The sequence below is a fragment of the Microcaecilia unicolor genome, chromosome 1 (genome assembly GCF_901765095.1).
Source record: "Microcaecilia unicolor chromosome 1, aMicUni1.1, whole genome shotgun sequence".
NCBI lineage: Eukaryota > Metazoa > Chordata > Amphibia > Gymnophiona > Siphonopidae > Microcaecilia > Microcaecilia unicolor.
In genome coordinates this window covers 182,215,979-182,233,985 of record NC_044031.1, presented here as the reverse complement: position 1 = coordinate 182,233,985, position 18,007 = coordinate 182,215,979, and the positions used below count along the sequence as shown (strand labels likewise).

Sequence of the window (18,007 nt, the reverse complement as noted above, 5' to 3'; positions counted from 1 at the left end):
GGCACCCAGCCGTTGTAAGTTGAGGAGGGTATGTCGAACGGCCCACACCTTGGCAGGACATTTGCAAGGAGATTCCAGAAAAGAGTCTACTATCGGACGAGCCAATTCCAACTTGTAGCCATCTCTGATAACCTCCAAGACCCATTTGTCGGATGTTACCTTGGTCCACTCCACCAGGAATAAGGACAGTCTGCCCCCAATAACCGGCTGGATATGGACCAGGGCCCCATCATTGGGCGGACCTGGCTGCGGGCTGGTTTCTGTTACCGGAAAGGAAGGCCCGCCTGTCACCTCGAAAGGGCTGAGGCCTCTGAGAAGACCTTGCTGTCTGAAAAGAGGCCCCACAACCTGGACGGTAACGCTGTGTATCCCTAAACTTAGGTCTAGGTCCCGCTGGTCGTACAAACTTGGACCTGTCCTCCGGGAGGTGCTGGCCCTTAGAGTCAACGAGGTCCTTCACAATCTGTTCTAAGTTTGTCCCAAACAAAAGCTTTCCCCTAAAAGGAAGCCTTGCTAAACGTGACTTAGAGGCCACGTCTGCAGCCCAATGCTGCAACCACAGCCAGCGACACGCGGTGACCACTAGGGAAACCTCCTTTCCCGAAGCCCTCAAAAGATCATAAAGATCCACAAGGAAGGCTAAACCGGACTCCAAGGCTGGCAAAACAGCCACGAGATCTTCCGGGGAGGAGGTTTTCTGTAACTATGATAAGCATGCCCGCGCTGCATAGGAGCCACAAACTGAGGCCTGCAGGGAAAGGGCTGCTACTTCAAAGGACAGCTTCAAGCAAGTCTCCAACCTATGATCCTGAGGGTCCTTGAGCGCCGTGCCACCCTCCACAGGGAGAGTGGTTTTCTTAGTGACCACTGTGATTAAGTAATCCACCGTAGGGACCTTCAGCAAGTCACAGTCAGGAGCAGGTAGCGCGTAAAGATGCGACATAGCTCTAAGAAACCTTAAGCCCATTGTCCAGCGTATCCCACTGCGCCAAAATAAGGACTTTCATGGCCTCATACACATGAAAGGTACGAGGCGGGCATTTGGTGCCAGACATAATAGGGGGCACCGGACCTGTTCCCTCTGACAATTCAGGGGGGAAATGGCCAAAACCTCAAAAGCTCTAACAATCAGGGAGGGAAGCTCTTCCCTGCAAAAAAGGCGGGCAGCCGTTGGATCATCTCCCTCCTCAGAGGGCAGGGTGACCTCATCTGCCAAATCCAAAGATTCTGAGGGAGAGCCCGGAGACAAAACTGGACCATCTATGTCAGATAGCTCATTGGGATCCAAAATCTCCACCCGAGGACGTTTCGGCAAGAAAGACTGAGAGGCTGCAGCAACTGAAGTTTGCTGAGGAAGAGATGGGGCTGCCTGAAGAGAAGCTCCTGACTTCTTCAAAAGAAAGGCATTGTGCATTAATAAAACAAAATCCGGGGAAAAAGGAACTGCTTCCCTCCATCGGAGCTTTTGCCACAGAAGCACGCTGCGCCTCTTGTCTATCAGCTGCCATGTGCGGAGCGGGTCGCACCTGAGGAAAAAATGGCGCCCAACGATCGCTGCACTAACTGCCCTGAGGAAACCACCAAAACTATCCCCTACGCTTCCAACTCACCGTCGCGCTGAACACTCACTGCGGGCTGACGGCAGCAGGACTCACACTCCCTGATGCTGCTCTCCGGCCCCCATACTGGGAGCAGCGCTTAGCTGCCTCAGAAGGCACTGACATGCTCCACAAACACCTGCCCCAAAACTGACTCGGCAGAACATCTAGTTCCTCCATATGATTAAACAAAAACAAGGTCTCATACTTTTTTTTTTATAGTCAGGAGAGAAAGGAAACACCCGGGCAACGGAGGAACGGTAGGGGGAGACCAGAAGGGACCTGGCACCACCAGGTGTACACCACAAGCTGCAAACAGCTACTCAACCCCTGTCTGTGCTAAACTAGGCCCAAAGGACACCAGTAGCCAGATCAAACCAGAGCTGCACAGATGTCCCTCCACCTGCTAGATAGAGAGAATACTGAGGTTCAGCTGGCTGCACAGGTCCACATATAGCAAACCTCGGAGGTTCTCTCTATCTCCACCTGTTGGTAGAGGGACACAACCCAGTCTCTGGATTGATCTGTGGGACGCCATGGAACCAGTTCTTTTTCTTGAGCACTGACCCCCAAGGTGGACCCTAGCATCAGGTAACTGATTTGGATTATTCTTTCCAATGTGCATCACCTTGCATTTGTCCACATTAAATTTCAACTGCCATTTAGTACATAAGTAATGCTACACTGGGAAAAGACCAAGGGTCCATCGAGCCCAGCATCCTGTCCACGACAGCGGCCAATCCAGGCCAAGGGCACCTGGCAAGCTTCCCAAACATACATTCTATACATGTTATTCCCGGAATTGTGGATTTTTCCCAAGCCCATTTAGTAGCGGTTTATGGACTTGTCCTTTAGGAAACCGTCTAACCCCCTTTTAAACTCTGCCAAGCTAACCTCTTTCACCACGTTCTCTGGCAACGAATTCCAGAGTTTAATTACGCGTTGGGTGAAGAAAAATTTTCTCTGATTTGTTTTAAATTTACTACACTGTAGTTTCATCGCATGCCCCCTAGTCCTAGTATTTTTGGAAAGTGTGAACAGACGCTTCACATCCACCTGTTCCACTCCACTCATTATTTTATATACCTCTATCATGTCTCCCCTCAGCCATCTCTTCTCCAAGCTGAAAAGCCCTAGCCTCCTTAGACTTTCTTCATAGGGAAGTCGTCCCATCCCCGCTATCATTTTAGTTGCCCTTCGCTGCACCTTTTCCAATTCCACTCTATCTTTCTTGAGATGTGGCGACCAGAATTGAACACAATACTCAAGGTGCGGTCGCACCATGGAGCGATATATTGGCATTATAACATCCTCACACCTGTTTTCCATACCTTTCCTAATAATACCCAACATTCTATTCGCTTTCCAAGCCGCAGCAGCACACTGAGCAGAAGGTTTCAGTGTATTATCGACGACGACACCCAGATCCCTTTCTTGGTCCGTAACTCCTAATGTGGAACCTTGCATGACGTAGCTATAATTCGGGTTCTTTTTTTCCCACATGCATCACCTTGCACTTGCTCACATTAAACGTCATCTGCCATTTAGCCTCCCAGTCTCGTAAGATCCTTCTGTAATTTTTCACAATCCTGTCGCGAGTTAACGGCTTTGAATAACTTTGTGTCATCAGCAAATTTAATTACCTCGCTAGTTACTCCCATCTCTAAATCATTTATAAATATATTAAAAAGCAGCGGTCCTAGCACAGACCCCCGAGAAACCCCACTAACAACCCTTCTCCATTGTGAATACTGCCCATTTAATCCCACTCTCTGTTTCCTATCCTTCAACCAGTTTTTAATCCACAAGGTAAAATTATGTATCATACCTGATAATTTTCTTTCCATTAATCATAGCTGATCAATCCATAGACTGGTGGGTTGTGTCCATCTACCAGCAGGTGGAGATAGAGAGCAATCCTTTTGCCTCCTTATATGTGGTCATGTGCTGCCGGAAACTCCTCAGTATGTCGATATCCAAGCTCCATCCGCAGGACTCAGCACTTAGAGAATTACACCCACGAAGGGACACTCTGCCCAGCTCACCACCGCCGAAACGGGGGAGGGGAATTAACCCAGCTCATCCCCACACAAGTGGGGGAGGGGAATCCGTCCAGCTCATCCCCGCGGAGCGGGGGAGGGACACCACACCCGCCGATGCGGGGGGATCTGGCTTATCCTGCAACCGCAACCGCGGGAGGAGCTGACTGACCCTAACACCGCCGAAGCGGGAGGGATACAAAACTGCCCTACTGCCGCACGAAGCGGGAGGGAGCGCCGGCAGAATTTAAGTCTCAATCCAGCCCCGTAAAACGGAGGGGAGAGGAATGCAGCAGCTCACTGTAACACAAATTCGTCTCAACTCTGAAGAATTCATTGAAAAACTTGAACACGAAGTCCTCCTGAACAGGAACTGAAGACTAAACTTGAACCTGAAATGCAACCAGAATATAAACAGTACAGATATCTGGGAGGGGCTATGGATTGATCAGCTATGATTAATGGAAAGAAAATTATCAGGTATGATACATAATTTTACCTTCCATATCATCATGCTGATCAATCCATAGACTGGTGGGATGTACCGAAGCAGTACTCACCCAGGGCGGGACATAGAAATCCCTGACCGCAACACTGAAGCTCCAAACCGGGCCTCCGCCTGAGCAGCCACAGTCAAGCGGTAATGCCTGGAGAAGGTATGGGCCGAAGCCCAAGTTGCCGCCTTGCAAATCTCTTCCAAGGAGACGGACCCGGCCTCTGCCATCGAGGCCGCCTGAGCTCTAGTGGAGTGAGCCTTCAGCTGGATAGGCGGCACCTTCCCCGCGGCCACATAAGCCGCTGCAATGGCTTCCTTGACCCATCTTGCCACTGTAGGCTTAGCAGCCTGCAGACCTTTACGAGGACCTGCAAACAGGACAAACAGATGATCCGATTTCCGGAAATCATTGGTCACTTCCAAGTATCTGATGATGACACGTCTCACATCCAGATATTTGAGAGCAGAGTATTCCTCTGGGTAGTCGTCCCTACGAAAGGAAGGGAGACAGAGCTGCTGATTCACATGGAAGCGAGAAACAATCTTGGGCAGGAAGGAAGGCACTGTGCGAATAGTCACTCCTGCCTCAGTGAACTGCAGAAAAGGCTCTCTACATGAGAGCGCCTGGAGCTCGGAAACTCTTCTGGCTGAAGTGATAGCCACCAAAAAGACTGCTTTCAACGTCAGGTCTTTCAGAGATGCCCTCGACAAGGGTTCAAAAGGCGGCTTCTGCAAGGCTCTTAGCACCAGGTTGAGATTCCACGCAGGCACCACTGAGTGCAGAGGAGGGCGCAGGTGATTAACTCCCTTGAGAAAGCGCACCACATCTGGCTGCGAAGCCAGGGAAACACCCTTCAGGCGGCCCCTGAAGCAAGTCAGAGCCGCTACCTGGACTTTAAGGGAACTGAGCGACAGGCCTTTCTCCAGACCTTCTTGCAGGAACACCAACACTGAAGAAATTGGAGCAGTGAAGGGAGAAAGTGAGCCTGCTTCACACCACGCTGCAAAGATACGTCAAACCCTGGCATAAGCAGTAGAAGTAGAGCGCTTCCTCGCTCTCAGCATAGTGGCGATGACCTTGTCTGAGAAGCCCTTCTTTCTCAGACGCTGCCGCTCAATAGCCAGGCCGTAAGAGGGATCCTCCATCACCACGAGACCCTGATGTAACAGGCCCTGCTCCACTGGCAGCCGCAGAGGATCGTCGACTGAGAGCCTGATCAAGTCCGCATACCAGGGACGTCTGGGCCAGTCCGGACCCACCAGGATTATCCGGCCCGGATGCTTTGCCACCCGGTCTAGCACCCTGCCCAACATGGGCCAGGGCGGGAACACATAGAGAAGCTCTTGTGTCGGCCACTGTTGGAGAAGAGCATCTACTCCCAGGGATCGAGGGTCCCGTCCTCTGCTGAAAAAATGCGGCACTTGGCAATTGGCCGATGACGCCATCAGATCTAGGCTCGGCTGGCCCCAGCGCTTCGTGATGTCCAAGAACGCCTGAGCAGATAGCTGCCACTCTCCGGGCTCCAAAGTATGGCGACTGAGAAAGTCCGCCTTGACATTCATGACTCCGGCAATGTGGGCCGCTGACAGCTGTTCCAGGTTCGCTTCCGCCCACTGGCATAGATTCATGGCCTCCTTGGCTAGAGGGGCGCTCTTGGTACCTCCCTGGCGGTTGACATAGGCCACAGCCTTGGCATTGTCCGACAGGACCCGTACTGGCTTCAACGCCAGTACCGGGATGAACTCCAAAAGCGCCAACCGAATGGCTCTGAGTTCCAGGAGGTTGATAGACCACTTTGCCTCTGCAGGAGACCAGAGCCCCTGCGCTGTCCTTCCCAAGCAGTGGGCTCCCCAGCCCGACAAAGAGGCGTCCGTCGTGACGACAATCCACTCCGGGGTCACCAGAGGCATTCCTGCAGACAACTTGTCTGTCTGCATCCACCAGCTCAGCGCCTTGCGCACTGCTGGGTCCAAGGGAAGGCGCACAGCATAATCCTCCGACATCGGAGTCCAGCACTGCAGCAGAGAGTGTTGTAGTGGTCTCATATGAGCCCTGGCCCAGGGCACTACTTCCATCGTGGCCGTCATAGAGCCCAACAGCTGCACATAGTCCCAAGCCCGAAGAGGAGAGGCTACTAGGAACTGGTCCACCTGAGCCTGAAGCTTGACAATCCGATTGTCTGGCAGGAACACTCTGCCCACTTGGGTGTCGAATCGAACTCCCAGATACTCCAGGGACTGAGTCGGGCGCAGCTGGCTCTTCTCCCAGTTGATGATCCACCCCAGGGAGCTCAAAAGAGTAACCACCCGGTCCACAGCTTTGCCGCACTCTGCATAAGAGGGGGCTCGGATCAACCAGTCGTCCAGATAAGGATGGACTTGTACTCCTTCCTTTCGCAGGAAGGCCGCGATGACCACCATTACTTTGGAGAAGGTCCGTGGAGCAGTAGCCAACCCAAAAGGGAGGGCTCTGAACTGGAAGTGTCGGCCCAGGACTGCAAAACGCAGAAAGCGTTGATGAGGAGGCCAGATGGGAATATGCAGGTACGCTTCCCTGATGTCCAAGGAAGCCAAGAACTCTCCTGCTTTCACTGCCGCTATAACAGAGCGGAGAGTCTCCATGCGAAAGTGCCGCACTTTCAAGGCCCGATTGACCCCTTTGAGGTCGAGGATAGGCCAGACAGAACCTCCTTTCTTTGGTACCACAAAGTAAATGGAGTAACGTCCCTTGCCAGTCTGATTTTCTGGCACCAGAACGACCGCACCCAGGCGGATCAGGTTGCCCAAGGTCTGCTGCACTGCCACAGCTTTGACCGGAGACTTGCAGGGAGAGAGTACAAACCCGTCTCTTAAGGGTCGGCAGAACTCTAACTTGTAGCCGTCTCTGATGACTTCCAGCACCCAAGCGTCTGAAGTTACTTTGGTCCACTCGCCCAGAAACGAGGACAGGCGTCCTCCAATCTGCACTGGGCCATGGACCAGGACCCCGTCATTGGGTACGAGACCCTGGGGGAGGACCGGAGGGCGTACCTCCGGGACGGCGGTCTCTGCGAAAGGAATGCTGCTTGGGGGAGAAGTTCCTTTTGAAGGAAGAGGGGGCAGAGGAGCCCGACTTGCCCGGGCGGTACCGACGGGCTTCTTGAAACCGTCCTCTGGAGATACCGGGGCGAGCACTGGCCCGAGCCCTGACCTCTGGTAACCTCTTGCCCTTAGACGTGCCGAGATCGGTCACGATTTTATCCAGCTCGACCCCAAAGAGCAGCTTGCCTTTAAAAGGCAACTTAGCCAGGCGGGACTTAGAGGCGTGGTCCGCAGACCAATGTTTCAGCCAAAGCCAGCGCCGCGCAGAGACTGTCTGAGCCATGCCTTTAGCCGAGGCTCTCAAGACATCATACAGTAAGTCTGCCAAATAAGCCAAGCCCGATTCCAGGGCCGGCCAGTCAGCCCTCAAGGAAGGATCCGAGGGGGAAGCCCGCTGCACCATCGTCAGGCACGCCCTGGCCACATAGGAGCCGCAAACTGAGGCCTGCAAACTTAAGGCAGCCGCCTCGAAGGACGACCTTAAAGCCGCTTCCAATCTTCTGTCTTGGGCGTCCTTTAGGGCCGTGCCACCTTACACCGACAACGCCGTCTTCTTAGTCACCGCAGTGATTAAAGAATCCACGGTAGGCCAAAGAAAGGCCTCACGTTCACTTTCAGGCAAAGGATAGAGGCGGGACATTGCCCTAGCCACTTTGAGGCTCGCTTCCGGGACATCCCATTGAGCCGAAATTAAGTTGTGCATGGCATCATGCACGTGGAAGGTTCTAGGTGGGCGCTTCGTCCCCAGCATAATGGCAGAGCCAACAGGGGCTGAGGGAGAGACGTCCTCTGGCGAGGAAATCTTCAAAATGCTCATGGCCTGCAGTAACAGGTTGGGCAAATCCTCTGAGCGAAAGATCCGCGCTGCAGAGGGGTCATCCGCTCCATCCGAGCGGGCATCCGTCTCCTCCAAGGAATCCCCAAAGGACCGTTGGGAGAACTCAGATACGCTGCCCTCATCTACATCAGAGGAAACAGCGTCCTCTAAGGCCTGGGAATCCACCCGAGGGCGTTTACTTCCGGGGGCCTCAACCCCGTTATCGGACAAGGGAGAAGGGGCAGCGTTTGGCATAAGGAAAGCCTGATGCAGCAGCAAAATAAACTCGGGGGAGAAACCCCCCAGACTGTGTATTTCAGCAGCCTGGGCCACAGCCCTAGACGCATCCTCAACCGGCGCTCGCAAGAGCGGGGGAGCAACATGCTGTGCATCCAAGATGGCGTCCGGCGCGACACTCCGCGAAGGAGCCGCGCGGGAAGAACGGCGCTTAACTTTAGCCGCTTTTTTGCCGTCGCCCAAATCAAGGGCGGCCATGGCATGAACGTCTCCCAGCTCAAGGGCGGCCCAAGAAGAAGCCGTCCGAGCAGAGTGGCTGGCCAAGATGGCGGAGGCGAGCAGCGGGGGATGGGCGTTTATGGCGGGAAAAACCGCCGCGCCGGAGGAAGACCCGGGACACTGACCGGCCTCCAAACTGACACCCAACAAGGGCGAATCAGACTTTAAGACCCCCGCATCCCCGCTAGAAGCGCACACGCGGTCCGGGGAGCAATTCTTCGCGCCCTCGCCCTCCGACGCCATAGGCCACGTGGAGATCAATCGGGGAACCCCCTGCCCGCTATAAAAAGGTAAAAATTACCTGCTTCTCGCTCCGAGCTGTAACGACCTGGTGTCCCAGTGAGTAGCTGCAATAAACGTTTAAATAAATGTTGAAATAAACGCCCTTAAGGACGTCCAAAATTTTTTTTTTTTTTTTTTAATGGAGCCAGCGGGAGGGGGGAGAAAAGGAGGGACCTGGCACCACCAGGTTTGCACTTGCTCAAGAAGAGCCCTCAACGCCAGGCACTCAACAAAACCTAAAAATTAGGCTTGGAGGCCTAGCCAGAGCTGCTGCTGTGTGTGACCACCACCTGCTGAGATAGAGAACATACTGAGGAGTTTCCGGCAGCACATGACCACATATAGGGAGGCAAAAGGATTGCTCTCTATCTCCACCTGCTGGTAGATGGACACAACCCACCAGTCTATGGATTGATCAGCATGATGATATGGAATAGGACTTTTCCTCCTATCCCATGATCCTCCAATTTCCTATGTAGCCTTTCATGAGGTACCTTGTCAAACACCTTTTGAAAATCCAGATACACAATATCAACCGGCTACCCTTTGTCCACATGTTTGTTTACTCCTTCAAAGAACTGAAGTAAATTGGTCATGCAAGATTTCCCCACACAAAAGCCGTGCTGACTCGGTCTCAGTAATCCATGTTCTTGGATGTGCTCTGTAATTTTGTTTTTAATAATAGCCTCTACCATTTTCCCCTGCACCAACGTCAGACTCACCGGTCTATAATTTCCCGGATCTCCCCTGGAACCTTTTTTTAAAAATGGGTGTTACATTGGCCACCGTCCAATCTTCCGGTACCATGCTCGATTTTAAGGATAAATTGCATATCACTAGCAGTAGCTCCGCAAGCTCATTTTCAGTTCTATCAATTTCCTAAGGTCTCCCTGCAATATTTCACAGTCCACACGTGTTTTAACAACTTTGAATTGTATCATTCACAAATTTAATCACCTCACTCGTCATTCCGATTTCCATATAATTTATAAATATGTTAAATAGAACCGGTCTCTGTACAGATCCCTGCGGCACACCACTGTTCACTCTCCTCCATTGACAGAAATGACCATTTAACCCTACCCTCTGTTTTTTTGTCCAATAACCAATTCCTAACCCACATCAGAACCTGGCCTCCTATCCCATGCCTCTTTTTCTCAGTATGGACTCCTGAGCACCAACCTGTGATATGCTCTTCACCAGTCGTTAAGAATCTCCCAGTCTGCATAGCGACGCTGCGACTATGGCAAGACACTTGGTGAAAACCCTGGGAGCCGACATGAGGCCAAAAGGCAACATGTGATACTGGAAGTGAGGTGCCCCCTGCCAAAATGGAAGATACTTCCTGTGAGCTGGAAGTATCAGGAATTGTGTATAAACATAGCCAATTGTTTTCCTGAAGCATGGGAAGCAGGGTGCCCAGGGCAACCATCCTGAACTTTTCTTTGACCAGAACGGAGAAAAGTTTTCTTCACTCAATGTGTAATTATACTCTGGAGTTCATTGCCAGAGAATGTGGTAAAGGAGGTTAGCTTAGTGGGGTTTAAAACAGGTCTGGACGGCTTCCTAAAGGAAAAGTCCATGGACCATTATTAAATTGAGGTGGAGAAAATCCACTGCTTATTTCTGGGATAAGCAGCATAAAATGTATTGAACTTTTTTGGGATCTTGCCAGGTATTTGTGACCTGGATTTGCCACTGTTGGAAACAGGATGCTGGGCTTGATGGACCTTTGGTCTGTCCCAGTGTGGCAATACTTATGTACTTAACTTTGTTCAGGCCCCTTAGGTCTAAGATGGGACGCATCTCCTGTTTTCTTTTGCACAGTGAAGTACCTGGAATAGAATCCCTTCCCTTCTTCCCCTGGCAGCACAAGTTCGACCGCATAGGCATTGAAAAGGGTGGAGAGTTCCTCTGCAAGTACTTGCTTGTGCTGAGAGCTGAAGTGATGTGTTCTCACTGGGCCATCTGGTGGTCTCTGCAGCCAATGCAGGGTATAATGGTGTAATCAAGACAGACTGAAGTACCCACCGATTGGTGGTTACAAGGGTCTACCTTCCTTGGTAAAGCTTCAGCCTCCTCCAACCACCAAATTGTCCAAGATGGTCACTTTTACAGCAGCTATGCTCTGCTGGCACAAGTCAAACATTCGCCACCTGCTGTGACTGGGGAGCCAACTGGCACTTAGTTGCACGCTGTTAACAAGAACAAGCATACTGGGGCTCAGCCTGGCAGAAGGAAGGGGTGTACCTACACCTCTGCAAGTAATAAGTACTCTTCTTTCACTTGCCAAAAAACCACCTAGCGGAGGCAGGTGTAGAAAGCGCCCAGCGGGAGACAATGAATGGCATCGGTGTATTTCTTGAAGAACTTATCTACCTCCTCCCCCTTCTCTTCTAAAAGATTATGCTCCCCCGGCAAATGGCATCTGCCAATCTCTGCTGGACCCCCTAAACACAGCCCTATGAGTCTGTGCATCGCTATACTCTGGGCAGAGATCCTAATGGTTAGTGCAAATCCCATTACCTTTACTCTTAGATTTTGAGACCATTAGGGACAAAAAAGTACCTGCAAAGTAAATGTAAACTGCTTTGAGTGTATCTACAGAAAGGTGGTATATCAGATGTGGCATAAACAAGAGTCAAACTTTAGTCAGACTTACCACTGCCGGCTGCCCCCTCCCCCCCCCCCCCTAAGTCTTACCCCAGCTGAGAAAGTGTCAGGACTGATAATCTGGCCCACACTCTCCAGTAAACCTCTTTCCTTCCCCCCCCCCCCCTTTTTTTTAAATTTATTAATTTATGTTTAATGTTGTTGTGCTGGAAAAGGAGAGTTCCACTGCAAATGGGGGACAGGTAAAGTGAAAGCAGAAGTAAATTTGTGGGGCACCAGAGACAGAGAACTGGACCAGGAGCAAAGCACTCAGAATGAGAGGCTGAAAAATGTGTCCACCTGCTGGAAGTAGAAAATACTGAGAAGCTGGACTGGATACCAAGAAAGCAATATCTCAGCTCAGTTTTCAGTTCTCTCTCCCCACCTGCTGGCGGACAGATACAACTATCCCACAGGTTCTGTAATAGTAGGAAGCTATGTAATGGAAAATCAAGAATGAAAGAGAAAAAAAAAAGTCCCAATACTAGTTAAGAGTAGGATAGAGAAGCTTAGATCATCAACTATTCAAAGTGTGTGTGAAGTGGATGGGTAATAATTGCCTTGCAAGCATATTGAATGGGAGGAGTGGTGTGAATTGTGAGAGTGGAATTTAAGTCAGAGAGAAAGGGCACAGCGGTGTGTGTATGGAAGGCTAAGCAAGAAATAATGGTATTGCTCATAGTAGATGGAAATGTGGGTGATTCTACCATACCCCTCCCTCACCATTCAAGCTCTTGTGGCAATTCAGGGTGGTGGGTGGTTACGTGATACGTGTGTCTGTCTTGCTTGTTTTCATTTACCAATGACATGGGCAATGTTTCAAACAAATGCCCAATCCCTAGTGGCAGCACTATTAGAACTGTGATGTGTAGAGTGCCTCAAGGCTCGGCTCTGTCCGGGATATTGTTTAATTAATTAATTACATTTGTACCCCGCGCTTTCCCACAAATGGCAGGTTCAATGCGGCTTACCTAGTAACAATAAGAAGAATTACAAATCGTAAGAAGAGTATCCAATTAGTAACAACCGTAGTATTAATGGGGTTAACAGATGAGTAAATTGAACATAGTAGGAATTAGGTGTAGAAATAAATGGAACATAGGAGGAATGGTGTAGAAGGGAATGGGCGTAAGGAGGTAAGCGAAGGAAGATGGAGAAGAATAAATGAAGAGGAAAAGATTAGGGATAGCAATAAGGATAATGGGAAACATGGTCAATATAAACAATCGTTGGTAAGGATCATGTGAACATACTTTGGTTAGTTGAATTGTTTGGGTAGGCTTTCTTGAATAAATGGGTCTTCAATGCTTTTCTAAAGGGCAAAAGGCCATTGATTTTTCAGATTGGTCTTGGTAGAGCGTTCCAAAGCTGGCTACCCAAAAAGGAAAAATTGGATGCATAGAAGGATTTGTACTTAATACCTATGCAGTTGGGAAGGTGCAAATTAAGGTAAGTAAGGGAAGATGTCAAACTGTTTCTGGTTGGGAGGTCGACAAGGTTATTCATGTAGATAGAGGCTTTTTCGTGTAGTATCTTGTAAATCATTGTGTGAATTTTAAAATTAATCCTTTCACTGACGGGGAGCCACTGAAGCTTCTCTTGAAGAGGTATTGCGCTATCGAATCTAGGTCCTCAGCTTTTCAGCTTTCTTCTCCAGATCTTCCAGATCCTTTTTCACAGGCTTCAGGTACATTTCAAGTTTCTCCTTGTATTCCTGCGCAGCCTCCTCTATAGGGATCACAGTGTGAGATTTGTGATCTCTGGACCCTGTACAAATAAGGCAGATAATTTTCTGATCCTCTTCACAAAATAGCTTCAGTTTCTCTTCATGCTTTTCACACAGGTTATTTTTGGTTCTCATTGAACTCTGAGGTTTTTTTGCTATTTCTGTCATATCTCCCAGCAGTTTGTTTTTTTCTGAGACTCTTCTGCCTGGATCTTTTTCTGCACTGTGGACAGGGTAAGTTTGTGTCTCTCCCCTCCCAGCTCTGAGTGATACAGGAGCGACAGAAGTTGTGTCTGCAGCCTGTCATCACCGGATCTTTAAAATAATCCAGACAGATCGAACAAAAAGCTTGATCTCGGAGACTCATAGCTGGGTTTGTAGCAGCAGCCATGATTCCTACAGGAAATGAAAGCAGGAATTCAGTTTCGGTTTCACATCTGAAAACAAAGGGAGTGTCTGGATGGAAAAGGGACTTTGTGTAATTTGAAGACACCAGGGCTGTCTGCCCTCCTTCTTGTCTCCTAGTTCCTCCCTTTTTTTCCCAGTTACAGAGATCTAGGCAGTGCTGTGCTGGAGCCGTAAATTTTTTTTAACATCTTGCGAACCGTATCCGGTAAACGAGGTAAGCATGGCAGGAGGGTGCCACAAGCCGTTTACCTCACCTCCCACCACTGGATCTCTCACTCGCTTTGTGTCACTGAGGCCATGCTATGATTTGAGAGCCAAACCCTCAAGAAAGGAGCCTTGTCAGGAGAAGAGTCTAACTTCTAATGTATATATGGCTCCAGTTTGTAGGGTATTAAAGGAGATTGGTGTGACATACCGCATTTACGCGGATGACATACAATTCTTTTTCCCACTGACGGAACCGGTGCCTGGTATGTTTACTCAGTTAAAAGCAATTCTTAAAGGAATACATCATTAGGTGTTTCAGAAGTCTCTTTCCTAATATGTAAAAAAACAGAAATATTGCTAGTGACTACTGAACCAGCAGTGTCTGTTCCATCTGAGGTTGTAATATCTGATGTTTTGATTTCTGTATCTTTTACCGTTAAAAAAATTGGGTGTACTGTTTGATACTGCATTGTCCTTTTCCTTTCAAATTCACTCTGTGGTGAAAAGATTATATTATAAGCTGTGTTTACTTAGTAAATTAAACCCAATTTCGCAAAAAGATGTTCATAGGGTGCTACAGAGTTTGGTATTGGTTGGTTTGGACTACTGCTGTATGTATACAGGCATTGCAGGTAGTGATGAACTCAACAGTATGTTTGTTATATGGACTGTCAAAATATGAACATGTTACACGCTGTTGTCAGACCTTGTTAACCATGCAAGACAGAATCAAATATAAGCTGCTGCTGATGGTTCTTTATTGTGTGCATCATGACTCATCTCACTACTTATCACATTGTCTTCATCTACATTGACCAAAGCGGATGTTTCAATCAGACAACACTTGTTAACAGGTCTGGATTTTCAATTATTTTGGTTAGAGAATACAAGGTGTATCATTTATGTTGCTGGACCGACAGCGTGGAACAAATTACCCAGAACTCTCAGGACACAGAATAATTCAGGGTTGTTTAAGAGACTGCTGAAGCAGCATTTGTTGGCACAAGTTAAACAGTGATCTAGGCAACTGATGAACATAATAAGGCAATCTGTTTAGTTGTAGTATCTTTATTGAGTGTGTACTGTAATATTTTATTATGTATGTTTGATTTGTACACCACTCTGGATAAGGGCGGTATATAAATGTTAATAAATGAAATAAAACAATCCAGCCACACAGCAGAGCTGCAGCCTTTGCTATCATGCACACTGCTGTCTACTGCACCTGACCGCAATAAATGCACACTCCAGCTGCCCACACCCACACCAATTCCTTAAGAATTTATTCATGTCCTTTTCTAAAAACCAACCCAAAATTTAATATGCAATACAATCTTCCCCTATCTCAAACAATTTAAAACTCAAAACAAATATCTATATCATTGCCTCTACAAATTATTCCACTACATACATACATATAAAAATATGCTCCTGGGAATATCCATATCATTGCCTCTACAAATTATTCCTATATTATATATATATATATATATATATATATATAGGGAACTCTGCACAGCTCAGACCTTGCGCCAAATTCCCCCACCCCACAGAATGCACAAAATTCTGTTTGTTGTTGGAGTCAGGTTCCCCCCTCCACTTCCTCCTGAGATTACATGGTAGGAGGAAGTGAACCACTGAACATGGTGTCACTTCCTCCTCCAGCTTAGACCAGACTGTGGAGGTTGCGCAATTCAAATAAGCATATGGAGTCAAGGCTGGAGGAGAAAGTGACCTGATGTGCAGCAGTTCACATCCTCTTCCTGCCACACCATGGAGGTTTAAATTGACAGGACGTGCTAAATAGTAGTAGTAGGAGGAGGAGCAGGAGGTGGCATGCTTGGCCCATTATCTAGCCTAAAGACAGAAAGTGTATTTGAGTGTATCAAGATGGCAGTGGCTGCTGCTGTAGCATAGGGAAGCATTTAAACCTCCTTGGGTGTAGACAGCTTCTGCTTTGGCATATGATGCTGTCTTCTGTCAATTAAACCTCTTTGCGCTGCATGATCTCTCTGGGGGGGGGGGGGGTGATGGGGAGAGCCAGTTCCTGGAGTACAATAAAGGGGAGGGGAGACAATGGTGCATGTGCCATTGGGGAAAGTGGAAGAGACTGGAGCTTGAAGAGGGAAATAAGAAGAAATTTTGGGCCTTACAAAGGGGCAATCTGTCCGAACACGCTATAAATAAACAGCATAGAATTTAGCAGAATTCCCCTAGCACTGTGTATACAAAAACGTCTACATTTAAACCTAGACATCTAAGAATATTGGTGGCCAAACAATAGTAGCGTAACCTACTGTTGTAGGTCAAGGCTTTACAAGCACAATGATAAAAACATTTAAACAGTGAAACAAAAACTGTAGTTCAAAATATGTTTCCCAAAAGCTAGGGATCTTTACTTTTCAAGTTAAGCCAAGACATTAACTAATACTGGGCCTACAGGCAGCATGCCTTCAAACACTCCCTACAACAGACCTTGCCTGTCCCAGTATTACCAGCAAATTTTCCTTAAAAGGTTAGGAGGGGAGATCATCATCGGCGAGGTCTCTAATACATCAGACCAAATATTTGCAAGTGCCTATTCGTGGGACCCATGGGAGTTGGAGTTAATATGTTGCTTCCCCATACTGTTAATTCATTCCGAAAGTCAGTTAAACCCAGTCCTTCCCGATTTCGATTAAAGGAACTTCAATAGTACAACTGCAGCAAGAGGAAAACTGCCTTCTCACTAGACAGAGTGGCTAGGGGAAAAGACTGGCCAAGGATGCTTGCCCTATTCCAGCTCCGTAGTTATCTTCCATCAAGACTTTGCAGAAAGAACTGCGTTTTGTACGTTTTCAAAAAACAGAGATACTCAGCCGCCTGCTAATCACCATTTCCCCCCGGGATTAAAACTTTGAAAACATGAAACATCTCTGAATTACAATAGCTCATTACGCTCCAAGGTTCCAAAGAACTCAGCCCCACTACTTTCCTTCTGAAAAGCAGCAACAGCAGCGCCTTGTTAGTTCCTCCTCCTCCCCCTTTACGTACGAGCTGGATCGGTTCTTGGACAACGCGACCCAGAAGGAGGAATACGTGCGGAACAAGCAGCGATTTCAGCTTTGTGGCTCATTCAAAGTACTTTCTCAACTCCCCCGCCTCAGCCGCCATGGCCTCTTCAGAGCGCCACCTGTCGGGACAGTCCGTGCCGTCCTCCTCGCGTTCTTCTAGCTTCTCGTAGACGCTGTCATTGCGCGGCAGGTCTCCAGCCCGGCGGGGCAGCACGTGCACATGGACGTGCGGGACGGTCTGACCAGCCTCAGGCCCGTCCTGCAGGGAGATAGTGAGCGAAGTGCCGCCGAAGTGACGCTCCATTACGCAGGCCACGCGCTGCGCGGTGCCGAACAAATCCGCCACTTCCGGTGGGCTGAGGTCGCGGAAACGAGGAGCTGGGCGCAGTGGACAAACCAACACGTGTCCGGGCAGCACCGGTCGCCGGTTTACCAGCGCGAACGACAGCTCTGTCCGTAGGAAAACCACTGAGGGCTTGATGAGGTGCGGCCCAAAGCGGAACAACATGCCGGCTTCAGTCCGCAGATCCGACGCGCTGCTCTGAGGTCTCATTGGTAGTACACAAGCTATTCCCTCTGACCCCAATACTACTTCCTGTACCGCACAGACGCAGTACTTCCCAGCCGGCACTTTGAAATCTGTGGCGAGGGCCCGCGGCCAAGGAAGTTTATTAAGACTTCCTTGGAAGGGACTACCCTCCACGATCACTCCTGTTTGACTTCAGCGCTCGCTCCTTTTGGAGGGACTTTTTCACAGCAGCTTGGCCGACTCAACCGTTACTGGCCAAACAAACGGCAGTCTGACTGAGTCTAGCAACCGTGACGTCAGACGTAGGGTATTCCAAGTGTCACCATACTTGCAGTTCTCTGATTGGCTAAGTGTCTGGTGGGTGGCTGCCCAATTCATCCAACCTCCTTGGCTTGGCTGTGTCATCGTGGGTGTTCTTCTGAGTCAACTGATGTGTAGCAGACAGTCGTGGTTGCTGCTGTTTTGCCGAATGAGTTGGAAATGGAGCAGACAACGCTTTGGGATGTGGTGTCTTACGGAAGCTTGGTGCATGCTGTGTCCGGGGCCGTGGTGAGCAGCGGGAGGAGGAAACGGTGGGCATGGGGTGGACCAAGCGCGCAGATT

General features: G+C 49.2%; 2 protein-coding genes across 5 annotated transcripts in view; one reads left to right on the top strand and one right to left on the bottom strand.

Moving 5' to 3' along the window:
• Positions 1–2,456: 2,456 nt before the first annotated feature.
• On the bottom strand, positions 2,457–17,383 carry FHIT (fragile histidine triad diadenosine triphosphatase). Its single transcript, XM_030202980.1, has 2 exons — positions 14,599–17,383; positions 2,457–2,492 (listed from the first exon to the last, which is right to left on the bottom strand). The coding sequence occupies exon 1, from the start codon at positions 17,381–17,383 to the stop codon at positions 16,934–16,936; it is 450 nt and encodes a 149-aa protein (XP_030058840.1). The 3' UTR covers positions 2,457–2,492; positions 14,599–16,933.
• Positions 17,337–18,007, top strand: part of SLC25A17 (solute carrier family 25 member 17) — a 111,027-nt gene continuing 110,356 nt past the window's right edge. The window contains exon 1 of one of the 4 annotated variants that reach the window (XM_030202945.1): positions 17,337–17,359. Coding sequence is in view for 1 of the 4 variants with exons in the window: in XM_030202919.1 (XP_030058779.1) it covers positions 17,885–17,953 (69 nt within the window). In the remaining 3 variants the exon portion in view is untranslated. The other 3 variants (XM_030202951.1, XM_030202919.1, XM_030202936.1) reach the window with 3 other exon arrangements.

Coding starts and splice junctions, on each gene's coding strand:
- FHIT (XM_030202980.1), bottom strand. CDS start 17,383: ATGTTGTTCCGCTTTGGGCCGCACCTCATCAAGCCCTCAGTGGTTTTC.